Here is a 16,921-nt window from a genome sequence, read left to right on the forward strand (position 1 = left end):
CTCTTTAGAAAGAATGAAGGCAGACAACATAACAACTTTACTGGCTATAGAAAATGAAATGCTTAAACTATAGAACCAAACTTGCACGACTCTAAGATTTTGTTCGTGTCAATGAAACTAATTGCAATAGAACCTGCATCGAGCCAAATTGTCTAAAAGTACAAATTCAACATTTGCACTCATCTAGCAAAAAATTCTATAACGCAATCAAACATGGACTATGAAAAAATAAATAAATAAAAATAAAGTCAAAATTAACATGCTACAAGCTCAATTCTAAATGGGGCTTTAACATTTCCATTCAAACCAATAAATGAAGAAACTAGTTTCCAAACATTTAAGGGAAAATGCCAATTAAACAATGACTATCCCTAAAACCCAAAATCCCCATACGTTCTTATTCTAGACATAAAACCAAACACCTTGGATTAATCAATATAATTCCTCACATGCAAGTGTACAACCTAATTTTTAGGTATTTAAATTCCCCAACAAAGAACCCACAAAGCAAATAATATTCCTAACAAACCAAATCATCAACCAAATCGAATCCAACCCAAAAAAGAAAAAATCGTACCAAACCAAAGTAAAATTAAAAATCATAACCTCCTCTTAGGCATAAATTATCACCTAGTATTGACAATAAGCAATGAAAAGAAAAAAATATTACAAATATATATATATATATATATATATATATATATATATATATATATATATATACACATATATATATATATATATCAAATCATCAAATTGAAATCCTTCCAATAAAATCAAACTAAATTGTCAAATGGGAAAAAATGACCTTATGATAAAATCAAAATAAAACATCTCACGATAATTAAGAATGCATGCATGCATGGTATGCATGTGAATACTAGGGGTACGTATGTGTGTGTGCATCCATGCATCAACATAGACATGCACATAGAGTTCACTGCATGTAAATCCACACATTTCATTATCATTCCTATCTAATCTACTTATAAGCATGTGAAAAGGAATGGAGATCTAACACTTGATTTATGAAAGAAAGCACGGAAAAGCAATGACATGGTGGCTATGTCCTAGGTGGGGGGGATTAGAATTAAATAAATTTATACCTTTTAACACACAATTGTTTACTTACACTAATATACCAATTTAACTAAGCAAGGTAATTAACTCTAAAAATTTCAAGCTAATAGAGGGTTCAATCACATATACTACTAAATATATGTCAATTATATAAATAGTTTATAATTGATAGTATATATGTGTGTGGGATGTGCTATAAATATTCAAATCTTAGCATTCATCTAATCATGCATACATATAATTCAACAAAAAAATCACATTAAACATAATTAAAAAATTGTTCAAATGACAATCATAAACACGAGCATGTATAGTGGTTTGGTTTCCCTATTCCACCTCCGACAAACACACTCTACCGGATTTCACTATCGAAGGTTTTAAATTAGGTTCACTTCTAACCTTTATAGCCCTATATAAGGGCCTACCACATACTCACCCGTGTAAGGACTTACCTAGCGTACACTCCTTCAAGAGGCTCCCTCAAGAGACTTTAGATGGCTTTCTATCACCTAACGAATAACCTTAGTCCTAATCTAAGGACTTATGTTTGCTCCTGCCAGAGGCTCCCATGGAGACTAACACGTATATACCCTTGTTCGGTGAATTCGGCTCTAAACAAGAGTCTTGGTCTTACATAAAAACCTATCAAGTTTGGGTTACAAATTCTTACCGTCAATCTTACATAAGGAAATAGAGTATGAACTCACTAAATAACACTTACTTATCAAATTGAATCCCTTTGATGTGTCATATTGGGTTGATTGATCGATGCCCTCTTATGCTTTAATCAGCTCTCTTTTTGCTCCACCAATTTTTTATGCCAATGCGTCATCAATGCTTCAAATACTCCTTTGAAGTGATTAAGGTAATAGGAGGTTTAGTGAATCTCCTACGACTAATGTAAGATTGTAATCCTAGGGGATTCACCTAGATGAGTGTTTTAGAGGGTATGGACAAGGATTTGACTATTAGTTCAAGTCTAATCGCTTGGACAAGGTGAAGATTAAGTTCATCTTCTCCAATGAGTTTTGAATCTTCTTTCAAGTGATGAATCATAAGGAAGATGACTTATATCACATAGATTTAGAGGCTAGGAATGTGAGATATGAATGGGGAATCTCCTAAGCTTCTATTATGGCAAAAATCTATTCTTTTGCCTGAGAACTGAATGCCCTTTTATAAGAAACCATTTTTCAATGGATATAAACTGGCCAGTTAACGGTTTTATTGATGAGATCGAAAGGGCCTTCGATGAGATTAAAGGTTCTTCAATAAGATCGAACCCTTTGTCGATCCCATCGAGAAAATCCAGAATTTTATCTGATGGTTGCTGAATTCATTTTTCGATTTGATCGAGTGGTCCTTCAATTCTATTAAGTCCTATCGACAGCCTATCGATGAGATCGAGGACTACTTAAAAATTGTTATTTTATATATTTTCACAATAACTTAGCACCTCTTCTAGCCTTACTTATTATGTTCTACTTGAGCTCTTAAGGCTAACGAATGATCAATAAGGTTTACCTATAGGGTTAGGATCATATAGAGGTTGTTTTGGGTCACGGTTATGGTCACAAAGGCACCTCATGCTTCACGTCCTCTTGTATCTTCGATCTTCAGCTTTCATGGGCTCAACTGACTACATGACACATAGACACCACATGATTGACAAACAGGGTGCACAAATCAGTACACTAACAATCTCCCCCTTTGTCAATTATGTAACAAAAACCTAACATAGACAATGTCATGATTCATACCAATGACATACAAAAACAACAAAACATATTATATGTCACATATAAATGATTTACAACTCAAACACACTAAGACATGTAAACTTGCACTACTCTCCCATAATTATTTCTCCTATCTTCATCAATTCCTGCAACAACAAACTAATCATACAAAACAGAATTAAACTTATTTTTTTATGGGATTTCATCTTCCTCCTCCCCCTTGTTAGTATTTAACAAAGTGTTAATTCCATAAATATACAAGAAAATTATAAAATGAAATAAAATGTATAAGTCATATAAGTTATTATAAGCACATACTAATAAGAGAATATAAACATTAAAACTTGGAGCATACTTATAATGGTCACTCAAAGGATATACCAATCGAATTAGGAGTAACTAATGATAGTCTAAACTAAAAACATATGATACCAAAATTAAATAACTTTAAAGTTTAAACTATCAAAGCAAATGAGGGCAAAAATCCTCGAATATCCATATTAAGCACAAGATGATGCTAGGTCCTCTAATTTGCCTATGGTGCTCACACTAACAGGTTTAGAATCCTCAGGTTTAATTATTGGGTTTTTTTTTTTTTTAAAAAAAAGAGAGCTTTAATTATCTGATATAACAATTCAATACAAATAAACCTTCTAAAGTCACCTATATGAGGTGTTATGTCTCCCAAAGATTTAGGGAGGGACACCATGGTGAAGGCCATTAAAACATATAAGTGGCTAATGCCTTCATCACTAAAGGAGTCTCATGAATAAGATTTGGACTCCTCCGTATCATCCCATATTGTCGTCACAACCTTACCTTTATATCTCACTTTGTTGAGGCAATTAATGGCAATATGTCCATAACTCTCAGGGTTGTAACACTGGACTTGCTTAGGTTGTTTAACATATTTACTTTTACGATTTTTAACCTTGTCTCTTTTGTCACAACTATTCTCTCTATTTAATTTGAATTTGAGAAATTTCTTGAAATTTCTTTTAAAATCTTCATCCACATCATCATCATCACAATCGCTATCTAATTTAATAATCTCATGTATATGTGAATGCATATGAGATGTTTTAAGGAAAGTTAACTTCTTTGATCTATAGATGGCCTTAAAGTGTAATTCATATGTTTATGAAACATTTAAGAATTCTTCTACATTCATTTCATTTATATTCATAAACTCTTTTATCGAGGTTATCTTGGGAGTGAACCTATCCGGAAGGGATTTAAATACTTTTCTACATATATGATCATCATGAATCTTCTATCCTAAACCCCACATGGAGTTACAAATATCATTAAGTTTAAGATAAAACTCTATGAAAGTTCTAGAGCCTTCCATTCTAATATTTTCGAAATATGTTATTAAGAGTTGAAGCTTTGTTCTTTTTATTGTGTTATTTCCCTTGTAGAAGACTTTTAATATGTCTCACGCTTCCCTACCCATTTTACACGTGCAAATATATTTAATTTTATTAAGAAAAACTGCATAGTAAATAGCATTGAGAGCTTTAGTATCTTAGGTATACCGTGCTCTCTCATCGGCACTACATTGAGATTTATCTTTAGAAGCGTTAAAAGTTCTACCATCAATTACAACTTGTTTTATGGGCATCATTTAAACTTGTTTGACAATAGTTTAAATCATAAGTTCAGGGGATCTTAAAAAGACTCTCATACTAGCCTTCTAATAGGCATAATTAGACCTGTTAAAATAAGGTGATCATATGACATTACACCCCTCTTAGGTAGATATCATTATTAAGTCTATTGAATCTACTCAAGACAGTTAATCCTTTCAAGAGCTACCACTCTGATACCAAATAAAAATAGGTAAAATATGATAGCACGACTATACAACAGAAGGTTTATATAGCCCACTTGAGTTTTGTAAAAAACTCTTCTCCCGGTTTTCATTCTCGTGCGGCCCACTTGAGTTTTGGATCCACCTCTTTTTTAGTTACTAAAACAAGCTCCCAAAATGGATGGATGGTGTGGATTGCTCACAAACATCTAGGTGGGTCCCACCCAGCATCCCAGCACAGAGACCGCCTTTAGCTGTAAATCCACCTCTGAATTTATAGAAGCAGATTTTCCAAAGCTGTGAAAGTTTGGAATCTCAGCTGTGTGTGGGGTATGGCACAGGGGGAGCGGATTGGATAATGACTGCTTCAGTAGACAAAAGGTTACTGAAGTGACGTGGCAAAATCGCATTGGTGATACCAATCGGCTGTTTCCTCCTCCAATAAATGCTCTTCCAAAGGAGATCCGTTAGCGGGTGTTTTTCCATTTAGGCCGTGAACGCACTCGGCCACGCACAGGTAAACTTCATTTTTCATGTTTTTTTTTCTTCTTTCTCGCTGCTTCTTGCCATCAACCTCTCTCTCTCTCTCTACTTCTTGCCATCAACATTACCCACTTCATAACATCCTCATTATCTTCCCCTGGATCCAGTCTTCCAACAACGCAAACCCGCCTTGCATCCTAATCACCACCCACCCACCTCTGCCGTGCGTCCAAATCAGGTACGTGTGAGTGCTCGGTCTGAACTGAATTTCAAATTTCAGTTCTGATGATTACTGAGAAGAATCGTCGAAAGGGTATTTGGGTTTTGAAGGAGAGGAGAAGAAGATAGACTTTGCGAAGTCCACGCAACTTTACAAATCACTTACTACACACGCGACCACATATGCCAGTGTGGCAGACAGGTGCAGCATCCAAGCCATCCATTAGAATTTTTAAGATACACCATACCAAAAATCAGGTCCTTGCACTATTCATGTGGATCGCAAGTAACAGAAAATGCTAGGTTTTAAAATCCGTAGAGTATTTTAAGCCGTCCAATTTTCTAATATCCAGAAACACCTACTGAATGGAGCGAGGACCCTTATCTTTCATAAGTAGCATTTGCACTGTGAGGTCCACATGATGGATGGCTTGGATATCTCATCTGCATGACACGTTGGCATTCATGGTGGCGTATGACTTATACACACGTGTGGGTCTAGCAAAGCTCGCCTCTTCAACTACTGTAGAAGAAGCGGTGTGAAGTGCAATGGATGGAGGTGGATCATGTATATGTCTTATCCTCATATTTTTCTTGATATTTTAGTTTATTTGCAACATATTTAAGCTCTATTGTGAATGAATTATGTCTGAAAATTTATAACATTAGGATACTTCGGACCATTTAAATTATTGTCCTGTTATCTTTATGAAACATGAAAGGTTTGTAAAGATAACATATCAATTGCAATTGCTTAATTAGTGTGTCAATATTCATCTTGAGATGTTATCTCCATTCAATCTAAGGTGATGGATTGATGACATGCTTTACACCAACCATTCAAAAATGCAATGGAACTAAAAGAATTTAAATTAAGAAATAAAAAAAAAACACAAAAAAAAAACAAAGATGAAATCACTCAAGCCATTAATCTGTCTTCAAGCTGTCATGAAATTTTAGATATTTTGCGATCAATATGTCAAATTTGGTTCAAAATATCATGAGAATTCCTGATAGTTGGTGCAACTAAACATAACCTCAAAGAAATTACAATTTTTTTTAAAAAAAGTAGGGCCAAGCCCCAATTGCAGTGATGCCTTAATGGTTGGAATAGGCAATTCACTGTTGGCTTAGGCTTAGACACCAACAAGCATAAGCCTGCACTAGTCGAAAATTATGGATGTGGTTCTGCTTGCAAGTGCAGCTCTAGTTGTGGAGGATGCAAGATGTATCCTGATTTCTCTTTCTCTGGAGAAACCACCACCACTGAAACTATAATTGTTAGGGTCGCTCCTCAGAAGGGATACCTTGAAGGGTCTAAGATGAATGGTTGATTTGAGAATGGAGGCTACAAATGCGGATCTAACTGCACTTATGACCCATGCACCTGCAAATGAGAAACTCCAACTATGTTTAAATTTTAAGAGATGGATATTCATCTCTTGAAATTTAACTAACCTAAGGTTCGATAAATCTAAAAAAAAATATGATTTCTATTTATTTGGGTTAGCGTTTGAATAATTCTAACTTTACTCTATTTATTAATTTTTACTTTTGTAGGTAGTGAAATGGATGATAACGCTTTTAAAAGTCAATTATTTTTTCAACCATGTTGGAGGTTAGAATTTGATGTTGAAATATATAATCAAGAAGTAAGCAAGCAAATAGAGGATCAAGAAGCAGGAGAAGATGTACCAGTCAATGCATATAAAAAGTTTGATGAAGAACTAAAAGTAGGAATAGAGTTCATTTCTGAAGAGAGTACATATGAGTATTACAATAGTTATGCTGAGAAGATAGGATTCAGTGTTTGAAAGGATTGAGTAAGAAAATTAGATGATGGAGTCATACTTCAAAGAAGATTTTGTTGTTCTGAAGAAGGTCAAAAATATGAAAAGAACCAAATCAATCAACCGAAGTTTAATTGTCCAATTACAAGAACTGAATGTCAAGAAAGCATGAGTTTGAAGCTTCAAGCAAATGAAAAATATTGTGTGACCGGCTTTGTGGCGGAGCATAACCATGAGGTTGTTTCACCATCAAAGGTACATATGTTAAGATCACAAAGAGGCTTGACTGACGTACAAAAAGCTGAAGCTGATATGTCGAATGATTCAGGAATAACACCTAAAGCAACTATAGATTATCTAAGTAAACAATATGGTGGTCGGGAAAATTTGGGTTTCCTACCCATTGATTATAAAAATTATTTACGAAAAAAGTGAATGAAAACAATGGAAAAGGGTGATGCAGGAGCTATTGTAGAATACTTTCAGAAAATACAACTAGAGGATTCATCTTTCTTTTACGCAATATAAGTAGATGAAAATGATCAGATTATGAATATGTTTTGGGCAGATGCAAATTCAATAATTGACTATAGCATTTTTGGGGATGTTGTTTGCTTTGATACCACATATAGAGTAAATAATTATGGACAGCCATTTGCCCCATTTATTGGGGTAAATCATTATAAGAAAATTATAATATTTGGCGCGGCCTTACTATACGATAAAACGATTGAATCTTTCAAATGGTTGTTTCAAACATTTTTAAGTGCTATGTCTGAAAAACAACCAATAACAATTCTAACAAATCAAGATGCTGCAATGGCTAATGTGAAGCTTCAATGATGCCAGAATCATATCATCGTTTGTGTATATGTCATATTTACCAAAATGTTGCCAAACACCTTAACTATCTATTTAAAGGTTCAAAAGGCTTTGAAATTGATTTCGATAAGTGTGTATATAATTGTGAGAGGGAAGAAGATTTTATAACTGGATAAAATGCTATGCTTAAGAAGTATGATTTAGTGCAAAATAAGTGGCTACATGATTTGTTTAAAGTGAGAGAAAAATGGGCTTTGGTTTATGGACGGAATACATTTTGTGCTGATATGAAGAGTACTCAATGAAGTGAGAGCATGAATAGTCTATTAAAAAAATATTTGAAATCTAAACATAATCTCTTACGTTTCTTTACTCAATATGAACGGGTGATGGCTGATCGACGATACCAGGAATTCATGGCTGATTTCAGAATGAGGCAAAGTACCCTTGTAATGTTTGTTGATGTAAATATGTTAAAGGAAGCGGCAAAAGTGTATACCCCAGAAGTATTTGAGATATTTCAAAATGAGTATAAGAAAATTCTTAATGCTGCAATTTATAAATGTGGTGAGTTTGACATAGTTACAGAGTTTCAAGTTATTTATAAGAACGGAGATGAAGGACAGACTGTTAAATTTGATTCATTAGACAGTTCAGTGACATGTAGTTGTAAAAAGTTTGGGTTCGTGGGAATCTTATGTAGTTATGCATTGAAAGTTTTAGATTATTATAATATAAATGTACTTCATCCTCATTATGTTTTGAAGAGATGACAAAGAGATACAAAAGTAGGTGTTCCTAAAGATCATAATGGTTCAAGAATACAAGTCGAGCCTAATGTTACTTTAGGCAAGCAGTACCAATATTTATCTCGCAAGCTTCTTAAAATTGCGGCAATGGTTGGGGAACATGACGAGGTTTTGAAAGTAGCTGATAGATATGTAGATAAATTTCATGATGTAGTGATAGAATGTATGAAACGGATCAAGGAACCTCCACTAAGGTTATCTCAATTTATTGATAAAAGTGTAGATATTGAATGTGCATGCTTTCAGCTGACTGAATCTTTACATAATAAGTATGCATGCCATGAGCCGATGGAAAAAGGATATTACTTTTGTTGATAATCTAAGTTCACAAACCGTAAGTGGAATTAAAGTAAAACCTAAAGTTGGGGCCAACTCTCGTGTGTATAAAAATCCGCTAGATAAAATAAAAGAAAAAAAGATCCCAACATGAATCTATGCAACTACAAGAAAATCGAAAGAGACGGGAAATGGCCCAAGCACCAAACATCATGCACCATTTTTTGTTTCAGCCTTCACATTATATATTTACAATCCTCCAATTACATCATTTCAATCAGGTATTATAGAAAATATATTTACTAAAGCTTGTTATATCATATGTTATTATTGTTTAAATTTCTTTTCTTTTTCTTTATTAAGGATCACATGTTACAGTGGCGAGTCCTTTTGAATTATCAAGTGGATCCCATGTAAGACATGGTCATAATACGGTGGTGGGCTACACTCAATGCGGGTACCAAACCACCTCATGTTAGCATGTTTCAACAGAACCCTTTGACAATTGGGAATCAGGTAAACATGAGTTTTAATGTAGTTGACTTGCTATATTACATTTAACATTCACATCACTTATGCTTATTGGAATTTTCATTATTATGTTTTTACTTTACTAGAGTTTGAATGTTACCAGACTCAGAATACCTGAGAGTGGCCCTAGTGAATTTATGAATGTTCCTTTGGTTACTTCTGACTACTAACCAAACATCAACTTATACCAACAATTCACTCAAGCAACCCTCTATTATTACATTTATGTCAAGACTCATTTCAAGGAAACGTCATGGTTAGCCAGGTAAAATTAAAAATTTCTAACTCCCATGATATTGAATAAACCTTATCAATTTAGAAATTGCACGATATCTTATTCATTTAAGTGTGAATTTTGTTACGCATGACAATGACATTCATTTATGAGCAATATATATATATGGAACTTCCGTGGCCCCAGTTTTTTTATTTGCGCGCATCAAAATCGTTGGATGGATGACTCTTTTTGTGCAGTTTTTTTCGTTGGATATATATGATAGGTGTGGCTCTGGTTTTTTTTTTTTTTTTTTTTTTTTTTTTTTGCGCCTACCCGAATAATTGGATAGATGTTTTTTTTTTTTGGGTAAATAAATGATAGGCATGGTGTCTCCTCCTTTTTTCTTTTTTATGCCAGTCTAAATGGTTGGATAGATTGCTCCTTTTTTTTTATTTCCTTTTTTTTCCTGCATTTTCTTTTGCTAGATAGTAGGCGTGGCCTCGGTTTTTTTTTCGTTTTTTTTTTTTTAATTTTTTTAATGCCCACCTCGAATGTTTGGTATTATATATAGATAGACTAGTGTGGAAAGAACATGGATTATTATTACTATTATTGTTCAATTTTTTTCCTATGTGTCAATTGTGGAATGGAAGTGAATTTTTTGTACATGTAGATTTAATGTTGAAGAATGTAGATTGTTTATGTATCTGAGTGGAATACAGCAAAGACTTTTTTTTTTATATATCTATTTATAATAAGGTGCTATAATAAAGAACAACTGCTTTTATTTGTGCTTTTGCGATGTGTTCTTGTGCCATTGATGTGTTTGAAAGGGTTGAAATTGCTCCATTCTCTATTGTACCCGTCGAAAGGGCTGAAATTGCTCCCTTCTCTATTGTGTAGGTCGCGCTTGGATTTTTTGGTGTATTTTTGTGCCATTGACATGTTTGAAAGAACCTGATGGACAGTCCAGTTATATTATTTGGTGGGTCTACATGCTAAAATGGCATGAACAAACGAGTATTCATAAGCCCATGTGGCAGTTACTTGCACGTGGATTTCTCTCTAGCCATTAGGCAGATGGAGAGATTGTCCACTATGTTGCTTTGAAAAATGTGGACAATCAAATCAACCCACTTAAGAGGAACAATGTTTTTTAGTTTAGGTGCAAACATTGCATACCCAAGATAATGTAATCTAATGCATCCCATCATTGGTTGGCAAGAGTTGAATCATCAACATAAATGGGGTCCCCTCTCGTGTATCACACGGACGAGACAATAGGTGGGTGTCGTCGAGAGCCTCAATCGAAAGAAATAAAAGCAATATAGTGATCAGTGGATGGAGATTAGGATGCAAGGTGGGTGGTAAGAATACTGAGAGAGAGTGAAGAAAAAAATAAAAAAAAATACCTGAAAATGGAGTTTACTGGTATGTGGCCAAGGAAAGCAGATTGCATAGAAGAAAGAACAACTGCTTTTATTTGTGCTTTTGCGATGTGTTCTTGTGCCATTGATGTGTTTGAAAGGGTTGAAATTGCTCCATTCTCTATTGTACCCGTCGAAAGGGCTGAAATTGCTCCCTTCTCTATTGTGTAGGTCGCGCTTGGATTTTTTGGTGTATTTTTGTGCCATTGATGTGTTTGAAAGGGTTGAAATTGCTCCGTTCTCTATTGTACCCGTCGAAAGGGCTGAAATTGCTCCCTTCTCTATTGTGTAGGTCGTGCTTGGATTTTGTGGTGTATTTTTGTGCCATTGACATGTTTGAAAGGGCTGAAATTGCTCCCTTTTCTATTGTGCAGGTTGCACCACAGGCATTTCGCTAGTTTTAAAGCTTCCATTTGCTTACCTTCAACCTATATCTACATTAAGAAAAGGGCCAGAAAAGAAAAAAGGAAAAAAACCACATTGTAAATGAATGGATCCCACTTAAGAGGAACAATGTTTTTTAGTTTAGGTGCAAACATTGCATACCCAAGATAATGTAATCTAATGCATCCCATCATTGGTTGGCAAGAGTTGAATCATCAACATAAATGGGGTCCCCTCTCGTGTATCACACGGACGAGACAATAGGTGGGTGTCGTCGAGAGCCTCAATCGAAAGAAATAAAAGCAATATAGTGATCAGTGGATGGAGATTAGGATGCAAGGTGGGTGGTAAGAATACTGAGAGAGAGTGAAGAAAAAAATAAAAAAAAATACCTGAAAATGGAGTTTACTGGTATGTGGCCAAGGAAAGCAGATTGCATACTGAGTAAACTCTATGGGGTCCACCTGAGATTTGTATCTGCTTCATTTTTGGGATCAATTCCTAAAATGACCTTTCAAAACTGATAGAAGGCATGGGTGTAATGAATATACATCAAGATGGGCCCCACAGTCGGGATCCCACTGAAGCCTTGTGGCAATGTAGAAGGGTCTTCAACCCAGTAAGTTTGTGATCAAGGTAGGCCCCATAGTAAGGAATATACATCAAGATGGGCCCCACAGTCTGGATCCCCTCGTGGTGTCCTCACTTCGACTTATGGACAAGGCAATTTGTGCGTGTCCCATTTTCCTGGCAGCAGGCATTTACTGCACAGTTTGGACGCCACACAGTGTGAATTGAATTTATACCGTTGAAAAATTCTTAAGGGCCACGGTAGTTTCGAATCAAGATTATATTTGTTTTTTTTACCTTCATGTATGTTTTTTGATCCTTTGAATAGTTTGGATGAAAAATAAACATCGATGTGGGGCTTGGAAAGGTTTCAATGGTGGATATCATTATTTCCACAGTTTCCCATGGTATTGTCCACTTGAGATTTTTATAGGCTTCAATTTTAGGCTCATAGCCCAAATTAGATGTAAAAAATAAAATAAAATGAAAGGCAGGATAAATCACACAAATTCACATGGACTCAACTGAATATACTTAGTGTGACAATCCGTTTTCTTGGCCGAGTGGGTGCACGGCGGTAAGGGAGAAAATTCCGTTAACGGATCTAACGGAGTAGCATTTATTCCAAGGGAACATGCCATTGGTAACCAATGGCGTTTTGCCGCATCACTTCAGTAGCCAAAAGGCTACTGAAGCGTTCAGTATCGAATCCGCTCCCGTTGTGGTACACGTACTCACTGGTTTTGAAGTGACGTCAACAAGTTTTGTGGGCCCACTATGATATGTGTGTGTTGTATCCACACCGTCCATCCATTTGGGTAGATCATTTTAGTGGATGAGCCAAAGAATAAATCAGACACAAAGCTCGAGTGGACCCCACCACAGAAAACAGTGGGAAGTGTGACGCCCACCGTTATTAAAAACTTTTAGGGGCTTAGGAAGTTTTCGATCAAGATGATATTGTGATATTAATGTTTTCCCTGTGTTGACTTATTAACAGGTTATATCTCAAATAAACATCGCGGTGGACGTGAGAAGGTTTCAACGGTGGGCGTTACTCTCCCCACTGTTTTCTGTGGTGGGATTCAATCGAGCTTTGGATCTGCCTCATTCTTTGGCTTATACCGTAAAATAATCTCTTCAAATGGATGGACGGTGTGGATACAACACATAAATCGTGGTGGGGCCCACAAGGCTTAGTGGCGTCACTTCAGTAGCTAGTGTGGTTACTCAATCTGTCAGGAGCTAATCCGCGTCCTACCACAACGACTTTCGAAATTATAGCCGTTAGGGACGATGATACAACACTAATTTCAAAAAAATTGACCGTTGTATCATAACGTCGTCGTCTCTCTCTCCCCACCCCCAATCCAACCATTTCCCCAATCCAACCACGAAAAATGGCAAGAGAAGATGAATACCAAAGCCCACAGAATCCAAAACACACAACCAAAGAATCAATCAGGATCGAAAATGTGGAAAACAAGGACAGTTTTCTCAGCCCAAGATTCCTATCTGCGGCCGCCATGGCCGGTTGGGATGAAGAAGCCCTTTTGCTTGCCAGCCTCGTCGTCGAAGACACCCCAGAAAGAGAATCTAAACATAAGAAACGCCCCAGTCTGCAGTTTAAGACTCCGCCGCCTACAAATTCAAGAAGGTAAGAATCTATGACTCCTACTTCTTTGTCCTTTCATGTGATTTCCGACTGACCATTTCTGTTTCCAGAAAACGTAGATCTCCGCAACAAAATCTGCCTTCAATCCCCGTCATTGGAGTGATCAACCTCGACCATGCCGAGACCAGCCTAGAAGGCATTTTTTACCCCTTTCCTTTCCTTTTTTTCCTTTGAATTTTATCTTTATTCTTCTTCTCTGATTGGGGATTTCAGATCTTTGATGATTTTCAGGAAATGGGTCTTGATTGATTTTTTATTTACTGGCTTTTGGACGGGCAGATGGTGCAGAGAAGAAGGTTGCGGAGGCTGTCATGATTGAAGAGAAGAAGAAGCAAGAAGGAGACGATGAATCTATGCCTGCAGAGGCTGGTATTTCTTGTTCAGGTTCTACCATTCTGTGTATGGATCGACTGAGGGAAGAGCTTTCATGTGCGGTAAAGACCTCTTTCATGATTATGGGCCTGTTTGGATGTCTACACAAACCAATGATTTGTTGAGGTTGCAATTGGATGCTCAATTCAACTCATTTGTAATTCATTCAAATCATTATACAGGCCAAACTGAGAGTGATTCTGTTTAAGTTCATTAAGGCAACCAAACGCCTAATCGCAATTCAGTGTGTTTCTAGTTGGACTTGAAATTATAAGGAATTGCAATTTGGGTGTTTCTCACCCATCATGAGCCAAGAAGAGCCACTCTTTTTTCTTCTTTTTTTTTTTTTTGGATATTTACGCATTATTTAAGTGAATTATTACAGTTCAATTGGATTGAACATCGAAAGGAGACTTTAAGTATTTGAGTGGCTCCAGAAATGCTGTAGGCAGGTTCCCATTTTCTCATTTAGTCCGCCTGGATTTCAATTTGGCTTATTCACAATATCCAGGAGTGCATATCATCCATGAGATGGAGATCGCCATAGCTCATTTACTATATCCGCCCAAAATGATCTTGGTTTCATTATTAAATCAAATTGAATTTGAGTTTGTTCTATATTTGGGTCTGTTCTGCAGATTTGTTTGGAAATTTGCTTCGAACCCAGCACTACCAGTTGTGGGCACAGGTATCTTTGGTATCCTGAGTGCTGTACAGTTATTATTATTATTTTTTTACTTGAGTAGATCCATGGATTTTCTGATTTTCCTTTCGTTTTTCTCTTTTATAATTTTGATGGCAATCATGAAATTTTTTGTAGCTTCTGCAAGAAATGCTTGAAATCTGCTGCTGATAAATGTGGGAAGCGATGTCCAAAGTGCAGGCAGCTAATCAGGTTAAGAAAGAAGCTTAGCCCATGATCCATATTATATCCATTAGAATTTTGAGTATTTTAAAGAGATGCTTTTATTCTTAGAATGCAATTTTATTTGTGTTCCAATGTTGATTTGCAGCAATGGGAGATCGTGCACAGTAAATACGGTGCTTTGGAACACCATACAACTTCTGTTTCCAGAGGAGGTTGAAGCAAAGAAGGTGGCAGCAGCAGCAAGACATAACCAGGAAACCAAGAACAGAAGCCCAAAAAATGGTGGCAATAACATACGACATTCAAATCTGGATTCAAGCACTACAAACAGTAACAGCAGCAGAAGGAGAACAAGGTGGAGCACAAATCAGGAGAATGCTGCATCGACCTTTCAGAGTAACAGCGATAGGAGGAGGAGAGTGAGGTTGGGCCAGAATGAGGAGGAGGATGCAGCCTCAGCTTTTCCAAGCAATACTGGTAGGAGGAGAATGAGGTGGGGCCCAAGTCAGGAGGAGGATGCAGCCTTGGCGTTTCAGCTGCAGAGGGAAGAGTTCATGGAAGCTTTTAGGGGGGCTCATGAGCATGAGCAGCCAAGTAGCTCTTTTGTCACTGCCAGAGCCAACTTGAGGGCCATGGCATCGAGAGCAATTCACCTTCGCGTTAGAGGCCGGCCCACCTAGATTAGCAATTTCATGTATCAGACCATTGACTAAAACCCATTCCAACTTTTTCTGAACTTCTTGCTTGATGTATGTCTTCAACATATTATTGCTTAATCTAACGGATGTTTTTGTAGTCAGATTCAAACAAAACTTACCTTGTTTGATCTGTTCAGTACCCCTCACAAGTAATCTATCCAAATTGTTACTAATTAATAGAGAAGGGATTGCAGATATGTGCTGGATTAGGGCAGCGGGTGATAGGTCTGTGGTAGTGATGTTGGTATGAACAAGGTGATGGATGGTTGCGATTTCCAGTGCTGAGATCCGATGGTTGCAATCATGTGTGAAAGGCAATCTCAACCATGTGATCTTGGCATCAGCAAGCACAACCGTCCATTGCCCATTCATACCATCATTACTACCGCAGACCCACAACCTGGTGCCGTAATCAAACCAAATCCGCAATCTCTTCTCTACATACTAACAACTGACTTGTTAGAAACTGAAAGATGAGGAGGACATGACATAGCTCGTGTGTGTGTGTGTGTAGAAATGAGTCTCTTTGCATTTTGTTATGTGCCGGCACTGTGCATATTGGTGCCAATAGTGGACCCACCCAAATTGTGGGATAGAGCATGGCTAAAATTGCCACCGTTTTTGCAATCTTAGTTATGTGAGCTTTCGCTTTTTATTGGATTGCTGACCATTCTCTTGTAACAGTTCATTTGATATCACCAACTTGGGTGGTTAGGATTGTCTAATCAGTTTAGTTTTTGGTGACAGACACGTGGTTTTATAGGTGCATTATGTGGAGCATCCCAATCGCCCTGCATCGTTGCCATGTGAGCAAGGTTGTGAAGAATTCTCAGTGGTTCTTCTCTGTTTTTGAGAACCCGATGTAGGCTGAAGCATTTTTAGTAAGCCTATAGGGGGGTGTTTGGATGAACCCATCAAACAGGATTCTATCATTATTCTGATGAAGTCAAAATGCAATTATGTCACTTTCAAGTTGGATTTACAAGGAACAAAACTGGTAGAGAGCTATTCCCAAACATCAACTTTTTGACATTCCTTTTCGATTTAACTAATGCTCATGATTCAGTTCGCTTGTGCATCCACACGCAGTCTAGATACACATTGAATTCGATTGGTTGTTCAAATACATCCCCCATCTTCAGCGGCCA

The 16,921-nt window shown here is 36.7% G+C and overlaps 1 protein-coding gene across 1 annotated transcript; it reads left to right on the top strand.

Moving 5' to 3' along the window:
• The first annotated feature begins 13,494 nt into the window (after positions 1-13,494).
• LOC131246237 (putative E3 ubiquitin-protein ligase RING1a) lies at positions 13,495-15,922 on the top strand. Its single transcript, XM_058246162.1, has 6 exons — positions 13,495-13,817; positions 13,886-13,971; positions 14,115-14,269; positions 14,846-14,895; positions 15,028-15,102; positions 15,221-15,922. The coding sequence occupies exons 1-6, from the start codon at positions 13,561-13,563 to the stop codon at positions 15,753-15,755; spliced, it is 1,158 nt and encodes a 385-aa protein (XP_058102145.1). The 5' UTR covers positions 13,495-13,560; the 3' UTR covers positions 15,756-15,922.
• Positions 15,923-16,921: the final 999 nt, after the last annotated feature.

Source organism: Magnolia sinica, chromosome 5, assembly GCF_029962835.1.
Source record: "Magnolia sinica isolate HGM2019 chromosome 5, MsV1, whole genome shotgun sequence".
Lineage (NCBI taxonomy): Eukaryota > Viridiplantae > Streptophyta > Magnoliopsida > Magnoliales > Magnoliaceae > Magnolia > Magnolia sinica.

Bases quoted from the DNA above. Each gene is read 5' to 3' on its own strand.
- LOC131246237 (XM_058246162.1), top strand. From the start codon at position 13,561: ATGGCAAGAGAAGATGAATACCAAAGCCCACAGAATCCAAAACACACA. The intron at 13,818-13,885 runs GTAAGAATCTAT...TTCTGTTTCCAG, and splicing joins CCGCCTACAAATTCAAGAAG to AAAACGTAGATCTCCGCAAC. The intron at 13,972-14,114 runs GCATTTTTTACC...TTGGACGGGCAG, and splicing joins TGCCGAGACCAGCCTAGAAG to ATGGTGCAGAGAAGAAGGTT.